We start from the raw sequence: 16543 nt of genomic DNA on the forward strand, positions 1-16543 counted from the left end.
ACCGCGTGTGCATTCCCCCCACCCCGAGGTAGGGGCGCAGCTCCAGGCTGGGCTTGGGGCCAAGCTCACAGTGCCCATCCCAGGACCACCCAGGGCTTACCAGGCCCAGAGGAGAGGTGGGCGGCACCATCCGAGGGGCGGGCCAGGTGGTAGGGCGGCACAGTGGCAGCCCTTCCTGCTCACAATGGTTGCCTTGGAGAACCCCACCCCCACCCCACCCCCACCCCCACAGCCTGGGCCTGAGGGCAGCACAAGGGCACCTCGGGCCCAGAGGGCAATGGCAGGAAGGGCACTGGGCATGGAGTGAAACAATCTTTTTATTTCCAAACTCACTCGGGGCTAACCTCCCCCAACACTAACATATCAACAGCATCTCTAACAGGGTGTAGGACAGAGGTGCAGACCTAATAAAAGATTGTCTCCCCCACAAAGGCTTAAAAAATATATACACATATACATCTGCAGAAGTAAAACAGCAAAATTCACCAGTGTTGGAAAAAAAATCTCCATGTGATTTCAGTCCATAAAAAACAGCAATTAGCAGTCTGTGCTGCCTTAAAACCCCTAACTCAGGAGACACCAGGGTTCTGAGAAAAGCACTTCCTCTCTTAAAAAAAAAAACCTCCCCTTTCTCTTTCTTCCAGTTCAACCTGCACCGTTTATTCCTAGGAACACCCAGGGAATGACTAGAAACAAGGCCCAGCTCACTTCCCTCTCCCTATCTGGGAAGGCTCGGAGATCAGGCATTTTCAGCCCCAAATTCCTGGGCACATGCAGCTTGTCCTGTTTCCTCCAAGGAGGGAGGGGCCTTGGGGCTGGCAGGAGGCTCCAGGGAGCAGTGTACTTGGCCAAGAACGGGAACGCCAAGCTGGGCAAAGGAGGGCCTTGCTAAATAAACACCTAATACCTTACAACCTAAAGTCTAACCTGCCAGGTAAAAACAAGTAGCAGTGGGCTGTACCCAAAGGTGCTCTGTCCCCTGTCCCCTTTTACCCTAACAGGGACAGAGAGAGGAGTCTGGAGTATTCGACCTCCTCCCTCTCCCAAATACTGTGACAGTATATTTTAGGCCAAAGCCATGTTGCAAAGACACGGGGTCCCAGGGTACAGCCTTTGCTGCCACTCTTGGCAAAATAACTCCAATAGCCGCTTCCAGAAAACCGCCTGGGGACAGCCACCTGCCCCAGTTCAGGGTCACAGATCCTTCCAGTTGATGGGCTCCTTGCCAGACTTCTGCAGCAACTCATTGGTTCTAGAGAAGTGTCTACATCCAAAGAAGCCCCTGTACACCGACAGTGGGGAGGGGTGAGCAGTCTGCAGCACGTGGTGGCGTTTCTGGAAGAGAGTGGGAGAAGCAGTCACAGCTGGCACGTTCGGGACTGGAGGCGCCTTCCCCGCAGCGGCCAGTGCCTGGCCCTTACAATCCAGCAGTCCCCCTGCTAAGAACACATTCGCTAAGGGACCCCGTGACACGTGGCCCCACATGGAGAGGCAGGCAGGAGGCTGGCGCAGGTCAGGAAGACCTAACGTAATAAAGCCACCGTAGGGCGACTGGCCACACACGCTTTTCTGAACTTCTTACGATGGGACACACGAGGCTATTACAACTTAAGCTACACCTGCTGATGTGGGAAGACCTAAATACAGCAAGTGCAAGGAAAGAAAGTGGTAATTTCACAAGAATTTTTTTTTGGAAAAATACCTAAGACACTATTTATAATAGTTCCTTTAAGAAAAAGAAATAGTGGAAGGCATTTATTTACTTTCTATTTTACACTTTTCTAAATTACCTGCATTATCTACAAAGAACATGGATATTTTAAATGTCAACTGCAGTTAATGGAGCAGGAAGACCACGAACCGTGTTTGTTTTCTTGCTTCTTTTCTATATTTAAATAAAAACCACCCTGGGGCACCTGGGCGGCTCAGTCAGTCGAGCATCCAGCGTTGGCTCAGGTCACGACCTCAGGGTGCCTGAGCTAAATCTCCGGCATCGGGCTCTCTGCTGTCGGTGCAAGCCTGCTTCAGATCCTCTGCCCCCACCCCCATTTGTGCTCCCGCAAAAATAAATAAAAATATTAAAATGCTACCTCAGAACTATTTTCACAACATCCCTGCCTTCATACACCTCCACCCAGGAAGGGGCCATGATTAGAGCTGGGCAGGGCAGTGCGGTGTAGAACCTGAGCCTGAAGGGGCCCCTGGCCAGCTCAGTCAGCAGAGCATGTGACCCTTCATGTCAGGGTTGGGGGTTCAAGCTCCACACTGAGGGTAGAAACTACTTATAAAAACAAAAACCACGGAGCCCAGAGCCAGATGGCCTGGGTTCAAGTCCTGACTCTGCCACGTTGTGTGGCCCCAAGGAAGTCAAGGACTCTGGCCGGCACCCCGTTCTTCATCTGCAGGTAGGGGAGAGTGGCCAGCTCGTGGAGATGCCAGGCAGGAACACAGAAGCTGACAGATAATGTGGCTCATGTACTTCCTGCAGGCTGCTTGCCACGCGGCTGGGGCCTTGAAAATGTGAGCTGGGCAGGCTCTGAAGAAGTCTCTGGACCCGTCAGGCAAAATATTCAAAGGCAGGGAAGTGGGACATGGGGAGGAGTGGAGGAGGTGGGGAGCCTCCAGTCAGCCTGGAGTGGGGAGCGGGGTGCTGCGGCTGAGAGACAGACCGGGGCGTGCTCATGCTGGAGACCCCACGGGAGGCAAGGCCTTCCAGGGGGACTGCACGGGACACTCCAGCAAGATGTGGTGAGGGCCTGGGCCGAGGCAAAGGCGGCCAGGTGGGGAGGAGTCTGAGAGCAGCGGAAAGGCTTTGAGCACCTGACAGGGTGCGGGGTGGGGAGGGAGAGGAAGGTGTCAAATATGGGATGGGACTTCTTGGTGATACCTTCCAGCCCCGGGAGTATGCGGGAGCAAGTTTAGCAACGCTGACCGAGGAAAGGAGAGCGTAACTTGGGAAACTCAGAACTTGATGCGCCTCCCGTGCTCTGTGCTCCAGCACTGAACAGACACACCTAGTGCTCAGGAAAGCCACCCAGCGGGACACGCAAATTGCTTCCCATGGCCAACGTTTTACGAATGCTTTCCATCAAACCAAACCATTTTTGGTAGTAAAGATTACAATCACGCGGAGTAAGAGCCAGGCGGCCTGGCAACCTCCCTACGGCACAGAGATCGCCATGGCCCCTTCTGACTCACCTAGAGGATCAGATCTCAGCAATCAGTCCCTTCCTGCCAGATTTCATTATTCCCTGCCTGAAAATGCCTGCTTCCTTCACAGAGACCCTCTGTGGGGAGAGAAGCAGTTCTGCCTGACACCCACTCAGTCGCGGAAACTGAAAGCCTTCGGCGCAGTGTCGAGGGTGAGCAGGGGGACTGGCATGTTCTTAGGCGAGACAAAGGGACAGGATTTACTGTCAACTGGATTTAAGAGGAGGAGGAAAAGGAGACCTTCAGGGATGGCTTCTGGTCTTTAATCTCAGCACCAGGTACGTGGGCTCTTCTGGACGTGGGGGGAGCGGGGGTGGTCAGCCTGATGGGTGTGGGGTCCTTGCCTCGTGCGCCGTGTGCACTGAAGGGTGCCCGCGGCAAGCGTACGCCCACATCACCGACACCGCCGAGTCGGGAGATGGCCCGGTGCTTTCCTCCCACCCAAACCACCATTCTGAATTTTGCTTCATTTTCAATCATAAAGCTGACCCTAACTCTAAGTCTTTAGGGAAAATAAACTTCATCTTCGGATGTGGATTTTCCAAGACCACATGACAGAGACTCTGAAGATTTTCTAAACGGGCTTAAAGCGTTTCAGAGACAAAACACAACCACCATACCCTATCGATGGCACTGCCCTTCTTCTGGGCATATGAGCCCCACAGCAGGAAGACCAGGCCGCTGGAGTTCTGATTTAGCCAGGACACGACCGAGTCGGTAAACTGCTCCCACCCTCTCTCCTTATGCGAATTAGGCTGATGTGCCCGGACGGTGAGGACTGCGTTGAGTAGGAGAACACCTACAGAAGACACACAGCAAAGATATCGGTGAAAAGACAAACCGAGCAGCCCAACACCTGACAACAGGTGTCTGTGCCCGTGCGGCCGCTCCCGGGTCAGCGGCCGGCACAGTGGTCTGAAATCAGCTCCCAAAGCAAGCACCGCAACATGACTGCTGGGCACTTCCAGGCAAGACCAGAGAGCATTTTCTTTTCATCTCTGCAATTTCAACATCTTCTAAGTGTGTAGCAGCAAATGCACTTTACATCAGTCATCAGGGTTGTTTCAAAAATATATCCCCAATGGGGCGCCTGGGTGGATCAGCTGGCTGTGCCTCCAACTTCCGCTCAGGTCACGATCTCACAGTTCATGGGTTCGAGCCCCGCATTGGGCTCTGTGCAGACAGCTCAGAGCCTGGAGCCTGCTCTGGATTTGGTGTCTCCCTCTCTCTAACCCTTCCCTGCTCGCACTGTGTCTTTTTCTCAAAAATAAACATTAAAAAAAAAATTAAAGGAAAAAAGAAATTAAAGGGGCACCTGGGTCGATGAGTCAGCTAAATGCCCAACTTCAGCTCAGGTCATGATCTCAAGGCTTATTGGGTTCGAGCCCTGCATTGGGCTCTGTGCTGACAACTCAGCCCGCTTTGACTGTGTATCTCCCTCTCTCTCTGCCTCTCCCCTGCTCATGCTCTCTCTCAAATTACACAAACATTAATAAAAAATATATATATATCACAAATGATAATAAGCAATTCCCAGAAGGTAACAAAAGGAGACTGAAGCATATCTAACTATAAGAAACCAGAGAGTAGGGCCTCCTGGGTGGATCAGTCGATTAAGCGTCCAACGTCGGGTTAGGTCATGATCTCACCATTTGTGGGTTCAAGCCCCACGTCGGGCTCTGTGCCGACAACTCAGAGCCTGGAGCCTGCTTCCGATTCTGTGTCTCCCTCTCTCTGCCCTCCCCCAATCGCACTAGGTCTCTCAAAAATAAATAAACACTAAAAAAATCAGACCGTAAATATTCTTTCCTTATCCCAGTTATAGGTTATTTGTTAAAAAAGAAAGAAAAAAAGGAAGGGCTGTCTGGAGAGCTCAGTTGGTTAAGCATTTAAGCATTCAATTTTAGTCAGATCTTGACCTCATGATTCAAGAGCTAGAGCTCCGCATCAAGCTCTCTGTGGTCAGCAGCACCTGTTTTGGATCCTCTGTCCCTGCCCCCCCGCCCCTCCCCAGCCTGATGCTCTCTCATTCTCTCAAAAATAAACAAGAGAGGGGCGCCTGGATCGATCAGTGGGCTAAATGCCGGACTTCAGCTCAGGTCATGATCTCGTGGTTTCTGAGTTCAAGCCCCGAGTCGGGCTCTGTGCTGACAGCTCAGAGCCTGGAGCCTGCTTCAGATTCTGTCTCTCTCTCTCTCTCTCTCTCTCTCTCTCTGCCCCTCCCCCACTCATGCTCTCTGTTTCAGTAATAAATAAAAACATTTAAAAAATTAAGATAAATAAACAAGAGAAAGAAAGAAAAGAAAAGCCCTGCAAATGGGAATTCAACAAAGAACACAAGAGTGTTGAAATGAGAAAGGTGAGGCCACCTCCCAAGTGGTCAAAGTTAGCAGATAAATGCAAAATACTAATTACAAGTAAGGGCACCTGGCTGGCTCAGTTGGTGGAGTATGTGACTCTTGATCTTGGGGTTGTGAGTTCAAGGTCAGAGATTATTTAAAAGTAAACAAAGAACAAACTTTTCTCTTTCAAATTACGAAAAGAAAACACTGGCTCTTACAAAAAAGGAGACATGTCATTTGACTTGTAGAAATGCAGCCAGGCTGTGAGAACGCTCTGGCTCTGTGTTCTTCTAGAAGCACAAGCAAGCAGCGCGCAGGCCAAGGGAGGACTGTGCTGAAATCCATCCAGGGCACATCTAGCAGGCAGGCGGGCAGCTTACCTTGTTTGGCCCATCCAGATAAATCTCCGTGACCAGGATGCACAAAACCATCTATGTCTGTAGACAGCTCTTTATAAATGTTTTCCAAACTGAAAAGTAAGCCAGGAGAGAAACGGGAAACAGGATCTCAAGCACAATTCTGAAAACCTGGTAGCCACCAGCAAACTCTGGCCTTCACGGCTGGCCGGTGGACGGGAGGGCATGCACCCGGCGGGTTCTCCAAAAAGCATCGCATGCCTCTGACCCGTAACCTTGCCAAAGACCCTTACACTTTGGTCTAGGCTTGAATTTAAGGGAGAGCACTTTGGATGATTTAAGCAAATCAGCCCAGGAGTTACAACCTCCCTCCCAATTAATGCTTCTGATTTTAGATCTTCGTGTATTTGTCATGTTCTTGCATATTGTTATGTCAAATTCTCCAAAGCAGTGGCTTTTAATCAGGGGTGATTTTGCGTCTCAGGGGACTTCGGGCAATGGCCAAAGGCATCGCTCACTGCCATTCTACCCGCGCTCTCTAGTTCTGTGGGGGGCAGTGGGTAGAGGCCACTACTAAACACCCTTCGGTACACCCAATGAAACCTCTCCTGCACAAAGACCCAACCCCCCGATGTCGACAGTACCGGGACAGAGGAGTCCTGCTCCAATGGCTACTGCAAGTCTCGGAGTAAGTGCATGTCTGCAAAGCACACACCTGCAAGACTCACGCTTGGACCGGAGCCCTCTGTGCACAAGCGTACCTGGGTGGCGGTGGAACGGGCCTTTGAACGCTGAAGCAGAGCCCGTGGGCTTGATTGGGTCCGTGGTATGGATCCTGTCCCAGGATGACAACCTTCACCTGTGAATGGCAGGTGGCAAGAAATTAAACGCTGTCGCATGTGCAGTTTACACGGACACCTGCCTGATAACCTACACAAAGGACCGCAATGAGGAGACAGGCAGCTCCCTGACCCAGGGGAGAACCCCAGAAGGGAGAGGATGATCCGCCACCGTTATCTTCTATTATCACATTATCCTTTGCTCAGTCACCCTGCTGCACGGCCCCGCTCCTTCTCAGACGCGAGTGTGCGTGCAAACAGGTTCAGGTCTACTTTCTCGTCCCCTTCATTCTTCACATTTCAGAAATGGGCCCTCAGCACAAGGACAATCCTCCAGAAACACACCACGTGGCTCGTGGTCTCCTGCTCTGCCTTATCCCCTCCCGAGTTCAATCCTGTAAAGTGACCTACACAATTGGGGTTATTGTACTCCTGGCCCTAGATCTTTCTCCTATCTGGCCTTTGACACATCCTTCAATCCTGAAAGCACTCAGTCACTGAGCAGCAGCTGGCTTGTTTACTAAACACTTTCTCGCACACAAAAAAATTCTGCAGCAAACACCCTAAACGTAGGTCTTTACAGACTGTTTCTGTACCTATGAAACAGACTCATAAGAGTGGACTTGCTGGTCCCAGGACTGGTCTATTTTACAAATTGCTTCCCAATGGATGGAAACAATTCAATTTCCTACCAGCAACACAGGAGGACGCCCCCATATCCTCTGAGGGATGGAACAGAAGAGGAGGTCAAAGGCCTTAGAGCAGGTGGCAAGATGTAATGAAAAGCAATGCGGTCACTGTCACGGGCAGCGTTAAAATAGGGCTAGTGCTTTAGATCTGGCACCAGCCCACCTCTTCATTCTCATGCTTCTGCCCCTGCTGTTCCTTCTCAGAAGCTTCTCCTGTGGCCAACCAACACTTTGTCCTTCAAAACCCAACCTGCAGACACCAGGAGGTTTTGGTGGCCTCCCTGTTCCTCCAATTGGTGCGCACTCCGTCCCCAGCACAGTCTCCCTCATGAAGAGGCCGAGCCCGGCAGGCAAGCTTTCAGGCTCTGGTCCTGGATAAGGCACGACCCTGAAGGCGCCACTAAACCTGCCCCGTTTGCAAAGACCACTAGCCGGGCCACCTGATCCGCAGAACTTTCACGTTCTCCTTGTCCTCCCTGTTGACACTGGTCACTGACACTCAAAACAGGAGCCACTGTTCAAACAAGACACAGACTAGTACTGAATTTAACAGGACTTGGTTTCTTTAACTTTAGAGGAGCTATAGTCAAAGCTCTTGCTCTAAAGTGAAAACCTGTCAAGTCTGCCAAGTATTAGGTGTGGCAGCCTTATCTAAATGAGTTGGTCACCTAATTTCAGTTCTATGCGGGTGAACACATCCCGTATGTATTAGATCACACGATTCCTGCCCTCCGCTTACAAGATGGGGAAGGGAACAGCATAAGAACAAAATATAAAATCTCGAGCCCTGAGTTGGATGTAGAGATTACTCCAGTGTGAAGAGACACTAAATGTGCTGGAGGAAAACCAGACCACAAAGGCAGGGGCAACAGGCTCCAAGAAGGTTCCAGAGATGGTCCGGTCGGTTTTTCAAAAGACAGAAGAGAGGATTCTTATCACTCTGTCCGCCTCTGAAGTGGGAGAGCTGGGGATGGAGGGCAGCTGGGAAGTAGGCGCCGCTATTTGGAAGCTCAGCTTCCATGGCTCGTACAGGGTGAAGCCATAAAACAAGCTTCTGAGCAGGAGACCGAGGTGACCGGACTAAGCCAGTCAGCAACTGTCACATGGAATGAACTAGAGCAAAAGGGTCTGTTTAACAGGAGAGCAAAACTGCTGGGGCCAGAAAAGCTTGAAAGCATCACCTCTGAAGACACCGTGGTCAGACAAAAAGAATACCCAGCCACCGCAAGTCAAGGTGGGTAGACAATTACCAATTGAAAAGACCTAACTGCTTCATGCCTCAGTTTCCTCACCTCCATCACCGTAAGACATAATGCTGGCATGGGGCTGGTTTCAGGATTCAGTACAATTAAAAAATTAGAGCACACAGACCCAAAGTCTACGTATAAATTTTTCTTTTTGCCTGCCTTGGCGGCACAGGCTAAAAGCTAGAGAGTTAATAGGCTACAATATGGCCAGCCCAAACTCACAATTTTGGCATTTATTACTCAGTTATGGGCAGTGACTTAATTCCGGGGCCATTAACAAATAACTATGTGATTCTCACCCCCCTTTTGCTAAAACTTACCAGCAAATTGTACTTACTTGTCTTATGTCACACATTTGGGTCCAGGTGAAGACTTGGTGTGGGGGTGGATAAACAGTGTAATGTTTTCTTTCTTCTGCAACAAATCCCATGAGCTGATGTAAGACAAATCAGATTTAAAATCAGATTCTCACTGGAAAGCACAAGTCATTAAGAACACTTCCAATGGAAGCTAACAGCAGCATTATCTAGCTCTTTGCCGTGTTTTATATTCAAATCCTTGTGAAAAACAGCAAGTAAGAATTGTACTTGTTGGTCACCAAAGATGTAGGGTACCCTTCCCCTCGGTTTGGACTGAGTCAGAGTTGATGGGCCTGGTGGCTTGGACTTCCTCTTGGCGCCAACCCCTCCTTATTTTTGTAAAGGCTGAACCAGGTGTCCCGCAGTCTGGGGTTTATGGTTTTACCATGCAGCTCTTTCCTGGAGAGCGGACCAACCCAATGGTTTACAAGAACCCTGATCATCTTACAATGAACTTTCAAAGCGCGCGAATGCAACACACCATGGGTGTATTTTAACTCTCTTGGAGCAAAAAGGACGTTAAAGAAGGGACTACAGAAGCCTAGGGCAGCAATATCCTACAAACGCAGACTCGCAAGACAAAGGGCGCGTAGCCTCCGGGCTTACCTTTATGAAATACGGTTTCCCAAACTCTGCGCTGAGCTGCTTCTTCCAACTCTCCCCGAAACCCACCGGCACGTTGCGCGCGGCGAGCCTGAGCAGGGCGGCGGCCTTGTTCCTCTGGATGCGGACCAACTGTTCGGGGCTCAGCGGCGAGGTGGGCGGCGTGCTGGGGTCCTCCTGCCCGGCCCGGGCCTTCTTGGCGGGGCTGGCCTGCAAGCGGCCCCCGCGCAGGCGGGTCACGAGCCGCAGCGAAACGCGCCCGGGGGCCCGCAGCTGCCGCCCCCAACCCCACGGCCCATGGCGCAGCACGCCCATCCGCGGGGACGCAGCCCCCACCCCCCCACCGGGCAAGTCGCAGCAAAACCGGATGCCCCCAGTTTTGGGTCGGATGCTAAACTGCGGCGGGGAGAGGGGCCGGAAGCAAGGCCCGAGACATCTCGGGAGGGGTTAGTGGGCTGGGAGGCCAGGACCCAGAAGCCCCGCCCCCGACTCACCCCCCCGCCCCAGTCCCCACGTGGCCTTTTCGCGGCAAAACTCCCTAGGGCTCCCGCCTCCTCTCCTCTCTGACTGGACGGTGCGCCGAGAGGGGCGGCCCCCTCACACCTGATTGGCGTCGTGGGCCCCGCGATCCATCCCCATTGGCTGGCCCCTCAGAATGGCCGCTGATACAGAACTGCACGGACTATTTTGAACACGTGCAGGGTGCTTTGAACACTTGGACCCAGCTTAACGGGTCAGCAGCGCATCCCTCCTGCCCCCCCCCCCGGTCGAGCGGGACCCGCCGCCCTCCTCCCAGTCCCTTGCCCCTAGTGCCCCGTCCCCGCCGCGCCTCACCGCCGCATCCCCGCTCTCCTCAGCTACCGCCGCCACGCCGGTCCCGGGGTCGACCGGCTCGGGGCTGCGGGCACGTCGTTTCCCGGCGGGGTTCGGGGTGAAGAAGGAGTAGAGGGTCTTCTGGCCAATCATCCCGGAGCCGAGGAGGATAGTGAGCGCGCGCCGCCCGGGACCCCGCGGTGTGTGCCGGCTGCGGCGGTCCGAAATTGGCGCCAAACAGCCCGCGCATGCTCCGACCTGGGGGGCTGGGCAGGGGGCGGTGAGGGGTCTAGTGCGCATGTGCTGGAGGGGCAGCGGAGCGACACTCCTGGCGGGGTTTGGGAGCCTCCGGCTTGAAGGTAGGTGAGTTTTCAGCGGTGTTTAGTGTTTCATTCATGGTACTCGGCAGTCACACCCCTGCCCTGGGGCCGTCCCTTCACCTCTACGCTGTGAAAAGTAGCTGGAAGTACCAGCCCCTAGGGTTGTCCTGGGGGTGAAATTAGCATTAAAATAGTAATTTGTCTTGCCCTTTGGTCCGGGTCCACACCCAGTTTTCACAACCTAGTTTACTAACTATAAACTAGGGCCTAGGGTGGTCCTAAGTTTTGCCTAACCTTAAGGTTTGGGGGAGACTAGAATTGGGGTCTTGAATAAATTCCAGAAACTTCCCAGTACCCCTGCGACTTCGCTCCCGCCCGCCGTCCCCGCTTGAACACCGTCCACAGGCCTCTTGGTTCTATCTCCATAATAAAAACCCCAGTTCAATTGCTGCTGTTGGTCGCCCTGCTACCGTCCCTGGCCGCTCTCCTCTTCGCCGCCAGAGAGATGGTTTTGAAATGTAAACATCATGGTAATCCCCAGGTAAAACCCTCCTTGTGTTCAAATCTGTTTGAGGATAAACCCCAGCTGCTTACCCTGCCGGCAGAGCCGTTTCCCCCTCTGACGGACTGAATCGGGCGCTCAGCGCGTTCATTGGACAGTCCAGCTAGTCCCTTGTGTGGCCGGAGCGGCCTTGCACACGCTGTCCCCGCACCTGGAAAGCTTTGGGTCTCAGGTCCCTTCCTCTGAAAGGCCTCCCCCTCCCCCACTTTCTAGCCTGCCTCTCAATAGCTTCGGTATTATCTGTGATTACTTATTTCCTTGTTTGTCTCTCTCTCCGAAGTTGAACCCTGCTCAGGGCGGGGACTTGACCTTGTTACTGGTGTGATCCAGCTTCTGGAGCCAGGAGCCCGGTGTGCTGGAAGGAGAGAAGCTCCTGGTGAGCTTCATTTGCCCTTCCAGCCACTGAGAAACAGGTCAGCAGTTTTGGTATGAACTGAACCGTGCACTTACCAAGTGCCCCTGCAGTTCGCCCAAGTGCAATTCTGCATTCACACAAAAGCTTATACGTGAATGGATCCAATGACTTAATGTGTAAAAATGTCCCTCAGGGTGGGGCATCCATACCATAGAATGCTACCTAGCAATAAAAGGAACAGACAACCCATACAAACAAGGGGTGCATCTTGAAAGCTTTTAAATTAAATGGAAGGCCAGACACAAAAGGCTATTTATTGTATGGCTTTCATAAGAAATTCTGGAAAAGACAAAACTATGGGGACAGGAAACACCTCAGCGCTGGGGGGGGGGGCAGTTGGCTCAGGGAGGAAAGGGAGCTGCCTGAGCAAAAGGCTTGGGGGGAGCTTTGTGGGGTGACAGCCGTCCTGGAGCTTCATCGTGGTGGTGGTCACACAACCGTGTGCTTTTGTCAAGATCTGCCGAACTGGGCGCTAAGAAGATTCTAGAAGAGGCCCCCAATCGCACAGCGTTCATTCCACTGGGGGAAACAGTGAACCAAAATCAGGAGCACTAACGGAACCTAACATTTATTTGGAGCACAGAATTTCTCACATATCTTCTCATCTAAAAAAAATTTTTTTTAACATTTATTTATTTTTGAGAGAGACTGAGAAAGAGTGTGAGCCAGGGAGGGCCAGAGAGAGAGGGGGATGGAATCTGAAGCAGGCTCCATCCAGGCTCCAAGCTGAAGAACAGAACCCGACCTGGGGCTCAAACCCACAACCATGAGACCATGACCTGTGCCAAAGTCCGACGCTTAACCGACTGAGCCCCCCGGGCGCCCCACATCTCCTCTAATCCCTGTGATGCTCTCGCGGCTTAGGTTATGTAGCCCTTGCTGCATAGATGACGCAATTCAAGCCCAGAGAGTTAAAGCAACCAGTAGGCGCCACACAGGGTGGTGGAGACGGATCGAGGAGCCGTAGAATCGTGCACCCACCTGGTGGCCCAACCCTGTCTGGATGCTCAGTGGCTCCCTGGAGAGAGGTGACACCCAACAGCTGGTCCCAGACCACAGAGGCTCCTCAGCCGGCACAGTCCAGGCTGAAACCCGGCAGTGCATGCAGTGCACCCGGAAGGCCAACAGGTGGCGCCAGGAGGCCGCCCACCAGGCTGTTTTGCTAAGAGCCTACATTTCCCAGCCAGCCCCGAAATCCGCCCGGAAGCTGTGCCGCCGCCCAGGTGTCGTCCCGTTCCCGACAGCCCTGCCTCCGGTGTTTTCGGGGGTCGGGGCGGCGCGGATGCTCCCTGGACTTTCTAAGAGAGCCCTCGCCCTTCGCACGGGCCGCAATTCTTTTTCTTCTATTGGAGTTGGGCTTGCGGGTACTGCGTTGAACTGTTAAAACAGTTCACTCAGATTCTGAATCCTAGCCATTTGAGAATCGCTATACTTACCGAAGCGGGTACTGGCGGGGGAGGGCCGGTCACTACTTGGTGAAAAGGAGGCAGGGAATCTGCTTTTCTGAGTGACATTGGGCAAACTCCTTCTCCCCTCCAGGTGGCTCAGGGTTGGCTTTCTTTAAAAGGTCAGGTGCTTGGGGTGGAATGCAGGCATTTGGAGTTTTGCAAGATGGCCAGCTGATTGTGATGCATGTATGGCCAGGTGTGGGAGACCCAGGAGGTCCTGAGGGATCCTTACAACTTCATCATCCTCTACTTCTGTTCTAGGACTTGATGTTGAAAGTGGGAACTTGAAAACACCACAGAGGAATGCAGTGGGACCTCTTAGCCACCAAGCCGATTTTTGGATCTGGGTCGGAGCCTGGGTAATCTCTCTCTCCACCCTGCCTCCGGCGCCCAGGTCTTTGCTTTGTGGAGACAGGATGGACAGATTCCTGGTGAAGGGGGCTTTAGGGCACCCTGTGGGAAAGAGGAAGCGAGAAGCGAGCGGAGAAGGCCCAGCAGGCCAACAAGGAGACCAGGAGAGTGGCAGGAAACGGCCGAGGGCAGAGATGTCGAGGAGCACAGACCACCTGGCCGTCCCCAGCTGGCAGCACATCCGAGCTGAGGGTCTGAACTGTGATTACACAGTCCTGTTTGGCAAAGCCGAAGCAGACAAAATTTTCCAGGAGCTGGAGCGGGAAGTAGAGTATTTTACAGGTGAGCAGAGGACTGTGTGTGTTGAAGACTTGTCTGATAAAACTAGTGGTCTGTGTTTGGAGAGGTATGGACTCAGGAGCCATTAATTATGGGTGACTTCATTAACTAATCCAACACCTATTCCCTATTGCTGGGCGCTCAGGGTACAAACTGGAGACAAGTTTGCCTGCCCAGGCAGCTGGCAGAGACACAGAATGATTTGCCACCTGGCCACTGATGAGAATCATCTGGGAAGGTTAAAAATAAGGAAAAGATGCTGCGTTCTACCCGGGACCAGTTGAATCCGAGTAGCTGGGGGCGCAGCCTGGGCCTCAGTGTTTCTAGAAAGCTTCCAGGTAATTCTGAGGTGCCGCTGGTCTAGTATGAGACACAGCAAATAACCAGGTAGTTTCCCCCCCACCCAGGGTTCTCAGCATCACCTCCGGGACCTTGTGCTTCTGAGGACTTTGTGCTCACTGGGCCCCTCCCCCACAGTCTAGCCGGTGTTTCCAGGTGATGCTCCTGCTGTTGGTCCAGGGAACCCACATGAGAACCCCTGCCAGGCGGCAGAGCACTCGGAGGCACAGAAAAGCCCATGGGAGACCCCGGCCTGCAGCCTTAGCTCCATCAGTTTCATCTTCTTGGGGGCTCCACCCCCTCAGTCTCCATGGTTGGCAGAATCCTCCCAGCGTGCAGCCTGACTTCAGCTTGCTTGCATTCTGTTCCTACTGTAGGCAAGACAATGAGGTCATGGTATTGGGGGTCGGGGGGCGGGGAGAGGACCAGACCGTGTTTCTGTAAGCGTAGGAGAAGAATCACTGTTCTTCCATGAACACTTGGGGCAAGCAACAGTGAGTTCTGTCCTTGGTCAGGAGATGAGATGTCAGTTCCCTTTCCATCCTGACCGCTCAGGGAGCAAGCACGTGGGGCCTCACCCACCCCCCTTTCTGAGCTGCCATGTTCTGTCTACACAGGTGCGCTGGCCAGGGTCCAGGTGTTTGGGAAGTGGCACCCTGTGCCCAGGAAGCAGGCGACGTATGGCAGCACTGGGCTGACCTACACGTTTTCGGGCCTTACTCTGTCTCCAAAGCCCTGGATCCCAGTCCTAGAGCGCGTCCGGGATCGTGTTTCTGCGGTGACTGGAGAGACCTTCAACTTTGTGCTCGTCAACAGGTGCCATCCTGGTTTTTTCTTATTTAGGCTGCTGGGATGGATTGTATAAATCTGCTGCTGCTTCTGAAGGCAGGAGTTTGGGATTCCGCTGTATTTTAGTAATTTCCGCAGCAAATAATTCCTTCGTGCAGCAGGGACACGGCCAGTGGTCAGTCTTCGTGGAGCCCACGCTGCAGAGGGAAGCGAGAGGGGATTGTCTGATGAACAGACAGTCGAACAAGATCGTTTCAGAGACGGTTAGGTGTCTGAAAGAAAATGAAACAGGCTGATTTTGCCGAAGAATGGCAAGGAGGAAGGGATCTGGGTTTAAGGCAGGGCTTCTCAGCAGTGACACTGAGGTTTTGGGCCAGATGATTCCTCTTGGGACTACCCTGTGCATCACAGGATGTGAGCCACATCCCCTTCCCGGTCACAGCCTTTAAAGTGTCTCCAGATAGCCGGGCGTCCCTTGGGTGGGGCCCAGAGTCGCCTGCTTACCGATCTGAGCTTAGGGGAAGGTGGCTAGCGAAGGGCTTACCGAGGCGCTGATGTTGGAGCTGGAGACTAACCGGAGAGAGGCCACGAGCCACACAGACATCTGGAGGGAGAGCAGAGGGGGCTTGGAGTGCGCACGGAGCGGAAATCCCGCTGATCAGGCTGGAGCAGTGAGGGGGAGGGGGTGCCAGGAGCTCAGAGATGGGCACTTACTCTAAGTGTAGGGAGAAACCGTCTTCTGTAACACTGGCTTACATGCATGAACCAGGACGAGTGGAAGACACGTTCGTGGCTGCTTTCAGTGAGGTGCGTTTTAAGGCGCACGGTCAGACAGGACGAGGTAAAATGGAGGTGTCTCAGGCGTCGCGCATCTGCGCACCTGAAGGAGGCCCTCCCGCCCCTGCAGAACGCGAGCAGGGGCTGCTCCCCGTGCCTTTCACGCAGCAGGACAGTGGGGGTTCTGGTGCATTCCTGGAGAGGGCCATTTTGGACATCGTGCTCGTTTTCTCGCGGCAGGTACAAGGATGGCTGTGACCACATCGGTGAGCACAGAGATGATGAAAGGGAACTGGCTCCCGGGAGTCCCATAGCCTCGGTCTCCTTTGGGGCCTGCAGAGACTTCCTCTTCCGGCATAAGGATTCTCGGGGGAGGCAGCCCTCCCGGAAGGTGGAGGTGGTCAGGCTTCAGCTGGCCCACGGAAGTCTGCTTATGATGAACCACCCGACCAACACTCACTGGTATCACAGTCTCCCTGTCCGAAAGAAGATTCTAGCTCCACGGGTCAATCTGACATTTCGCAAAATCCTGCTTACTAAAAAGTAAAAACTTGGTCAATAATTCATTCGTACATCTATTTTCTCCTTCCCTCTTTAACTCAGCAGGGAGCTGGCATCCCCTTTCCCAAAAGGGAACAGAAAAGGTTTAATCCAAGCGTAGGTAGGGCTCATTGGGGAACACCGCAGAATTCCCAAAAAAGGATGGTTTTATCAAATTGGCCAAGTATGAAAGAATACCAGTTGA

At 53.1% G+C, this 16543-nt stretch overlaps 3 protein-coding genes and 1 long non-coding RNA gene across 8 annotated transcripts in view; 1 reads left to right on the top strand and 3 right to left on the bottom strand.

Annotated features, from left to right (window-relative positions):
- The window catches only part of ACACB (acetyl-CoA carboxylase beta), a 125155-nt gene extending 125033 nt beyond the window's left edge, over positions 1–122 (bottom strand). The window contains exon 1 of the mRNA XM_029921370.1: positions 101–122. The gene's annotated coding sequence lies outside the window, so the exon portion shown is untranslated. The remainder of the gene's footprint in view (positions 1–100) is intronic.
- Positions 123–299: 177 nt separating this feature from the next.
- Positions 300–10662, bottom strand: UNG (uracil DNA glycosylase). The gene is made up of 7 exons (XM_029922539.1): positions 10480–10662; positions 9649–9855; positions 9021–9116; positions 6670–6767; positions 5933–6021; positions 3831–4009; positions 300–1335 (listed from the first exon to the last, which is right to left on the bottom strand). Exons 1-7 carry the CDS (start codon positions 10609–10611, stop codon positions 1195–1197), a joined length of 942 nt encoding a protein of 313 aa, XP_029778399.1. The 5' UTR covers positions 10612–10662; the 3' UTR covers positions 300–1194.
- A 56-nt stretch (positions 10663–10718) lies between these two features.
- On the top strand, positions 10719–16364 carry ALKBH2 (alkB homolog 2, alpha-ketoglutarate dependent dioxygenase). Of its 5 annotated transcripts, none has more exons than XM_029922536.1 (4): positions 10719–10817; positions 13465–13896; positions 14850–15048; positions 16039–16364. In XM_029922536.1, the coding sequence occupies exons 1-4, from the start codon at positions 10757–10759 to the stop codon at positions 16343–16345; spliced, it is 999 nt and encodes a 332-aa protein (XP_029778396.1). In that variant the 5' UTR covers positions 10719–10756; the 3' UTR covers positions 16346–16364. The 5 variants fall into 5 exon arrangements, with proteins under 5 accessions (XP_029778396.1, XP_029778398.1, XP_029778394.1 ...); XM_029922538.1 differs by having other exon boundaries at positions 10800–10821; XM_029922534.1 differs by lacking the exon at positions 10719–10817 and adding an exon at positions 12890–12978.
- Positions 11989–13943, bottom strand: LOC115278107. Its single transcript, XR_003902698.1, has 2 exons — positions 12737–13943; positions 11989–12274 (listed from the first exon to the last, which is right to left on the bottom strand). It is a non-coding gene; the product is annotated as an uncharacterized LOC115278107 (long non-coding RNA).
- Positions 16365–16543: the final 179 nt, after the last annotated feature.

Source organism: Suricata suricatta, chromosome 14, assembly GCF_006229205.1.
Source record: "Suricata suricatta isolate VVHF042 chromosome 14, meerkat_22Aug2017_6uvM2_HiC, whole genome shotgun sequence".
NCBI classification, from domain to species: Eukaryota; Metazoa; Chordata; class Mammalia; order Carnivora; family Herpestidae; genus Suricata; species Suricata suricatta.

What these genes read in the sequence shown, in the direction of transcription:
- UNG (XM_029922539.1), bottom strand. Translation starts at nt 10,611, where the DNA reads ATGATTGGCCAGAAGACCCTCTACTCCTTCTTCACCCCGAACCCCGCC. An exon ending in AGGAGAGCGGGGATGCGGCG is followed by an intron (nt 9,856 to 10,479) that starts GTGAGGCGCGGC and finishes GGCCGCTTGCAG; the next exon opens with GCCAGCCCCGCCAAGAAGGC. An exon ending in ATCTGGATGGGCCAAACAAG is followed by an intron (nt 4,010 to 5,932) that starts GTAAGCTGCCCG and finishes TGTCTTCTGTAG; the next exon opens with GTGTTCTCCTACTCAACGCA.
- ALKBH2 (XM_029922535.1), top strand. Translation starts at nt 13,038, where the DNA reads ATGCTCCCTGGACTTTCTAAGAGAGCCCTCGCCCTTCGCACGGGCCGC. An exon ending in TATTGGAGTTGGGCTTGCGG is followed by an intron (nt 13,120 to 13,464) that starts GTACTGCGTTGA and finishes CTTCTGTTCTAG; the next exon opens with GACTTGATGTTGAAAGTGGG. An exon ending in AACTTTGTGCTCGTCAACAG is followed by an intron (nt 15,049 to 16,038) that starts GTGCCATCCTGG and finishes TTCTCGCGGCAG; the next exon opens with GTACAAGGATGGCTGTGACC.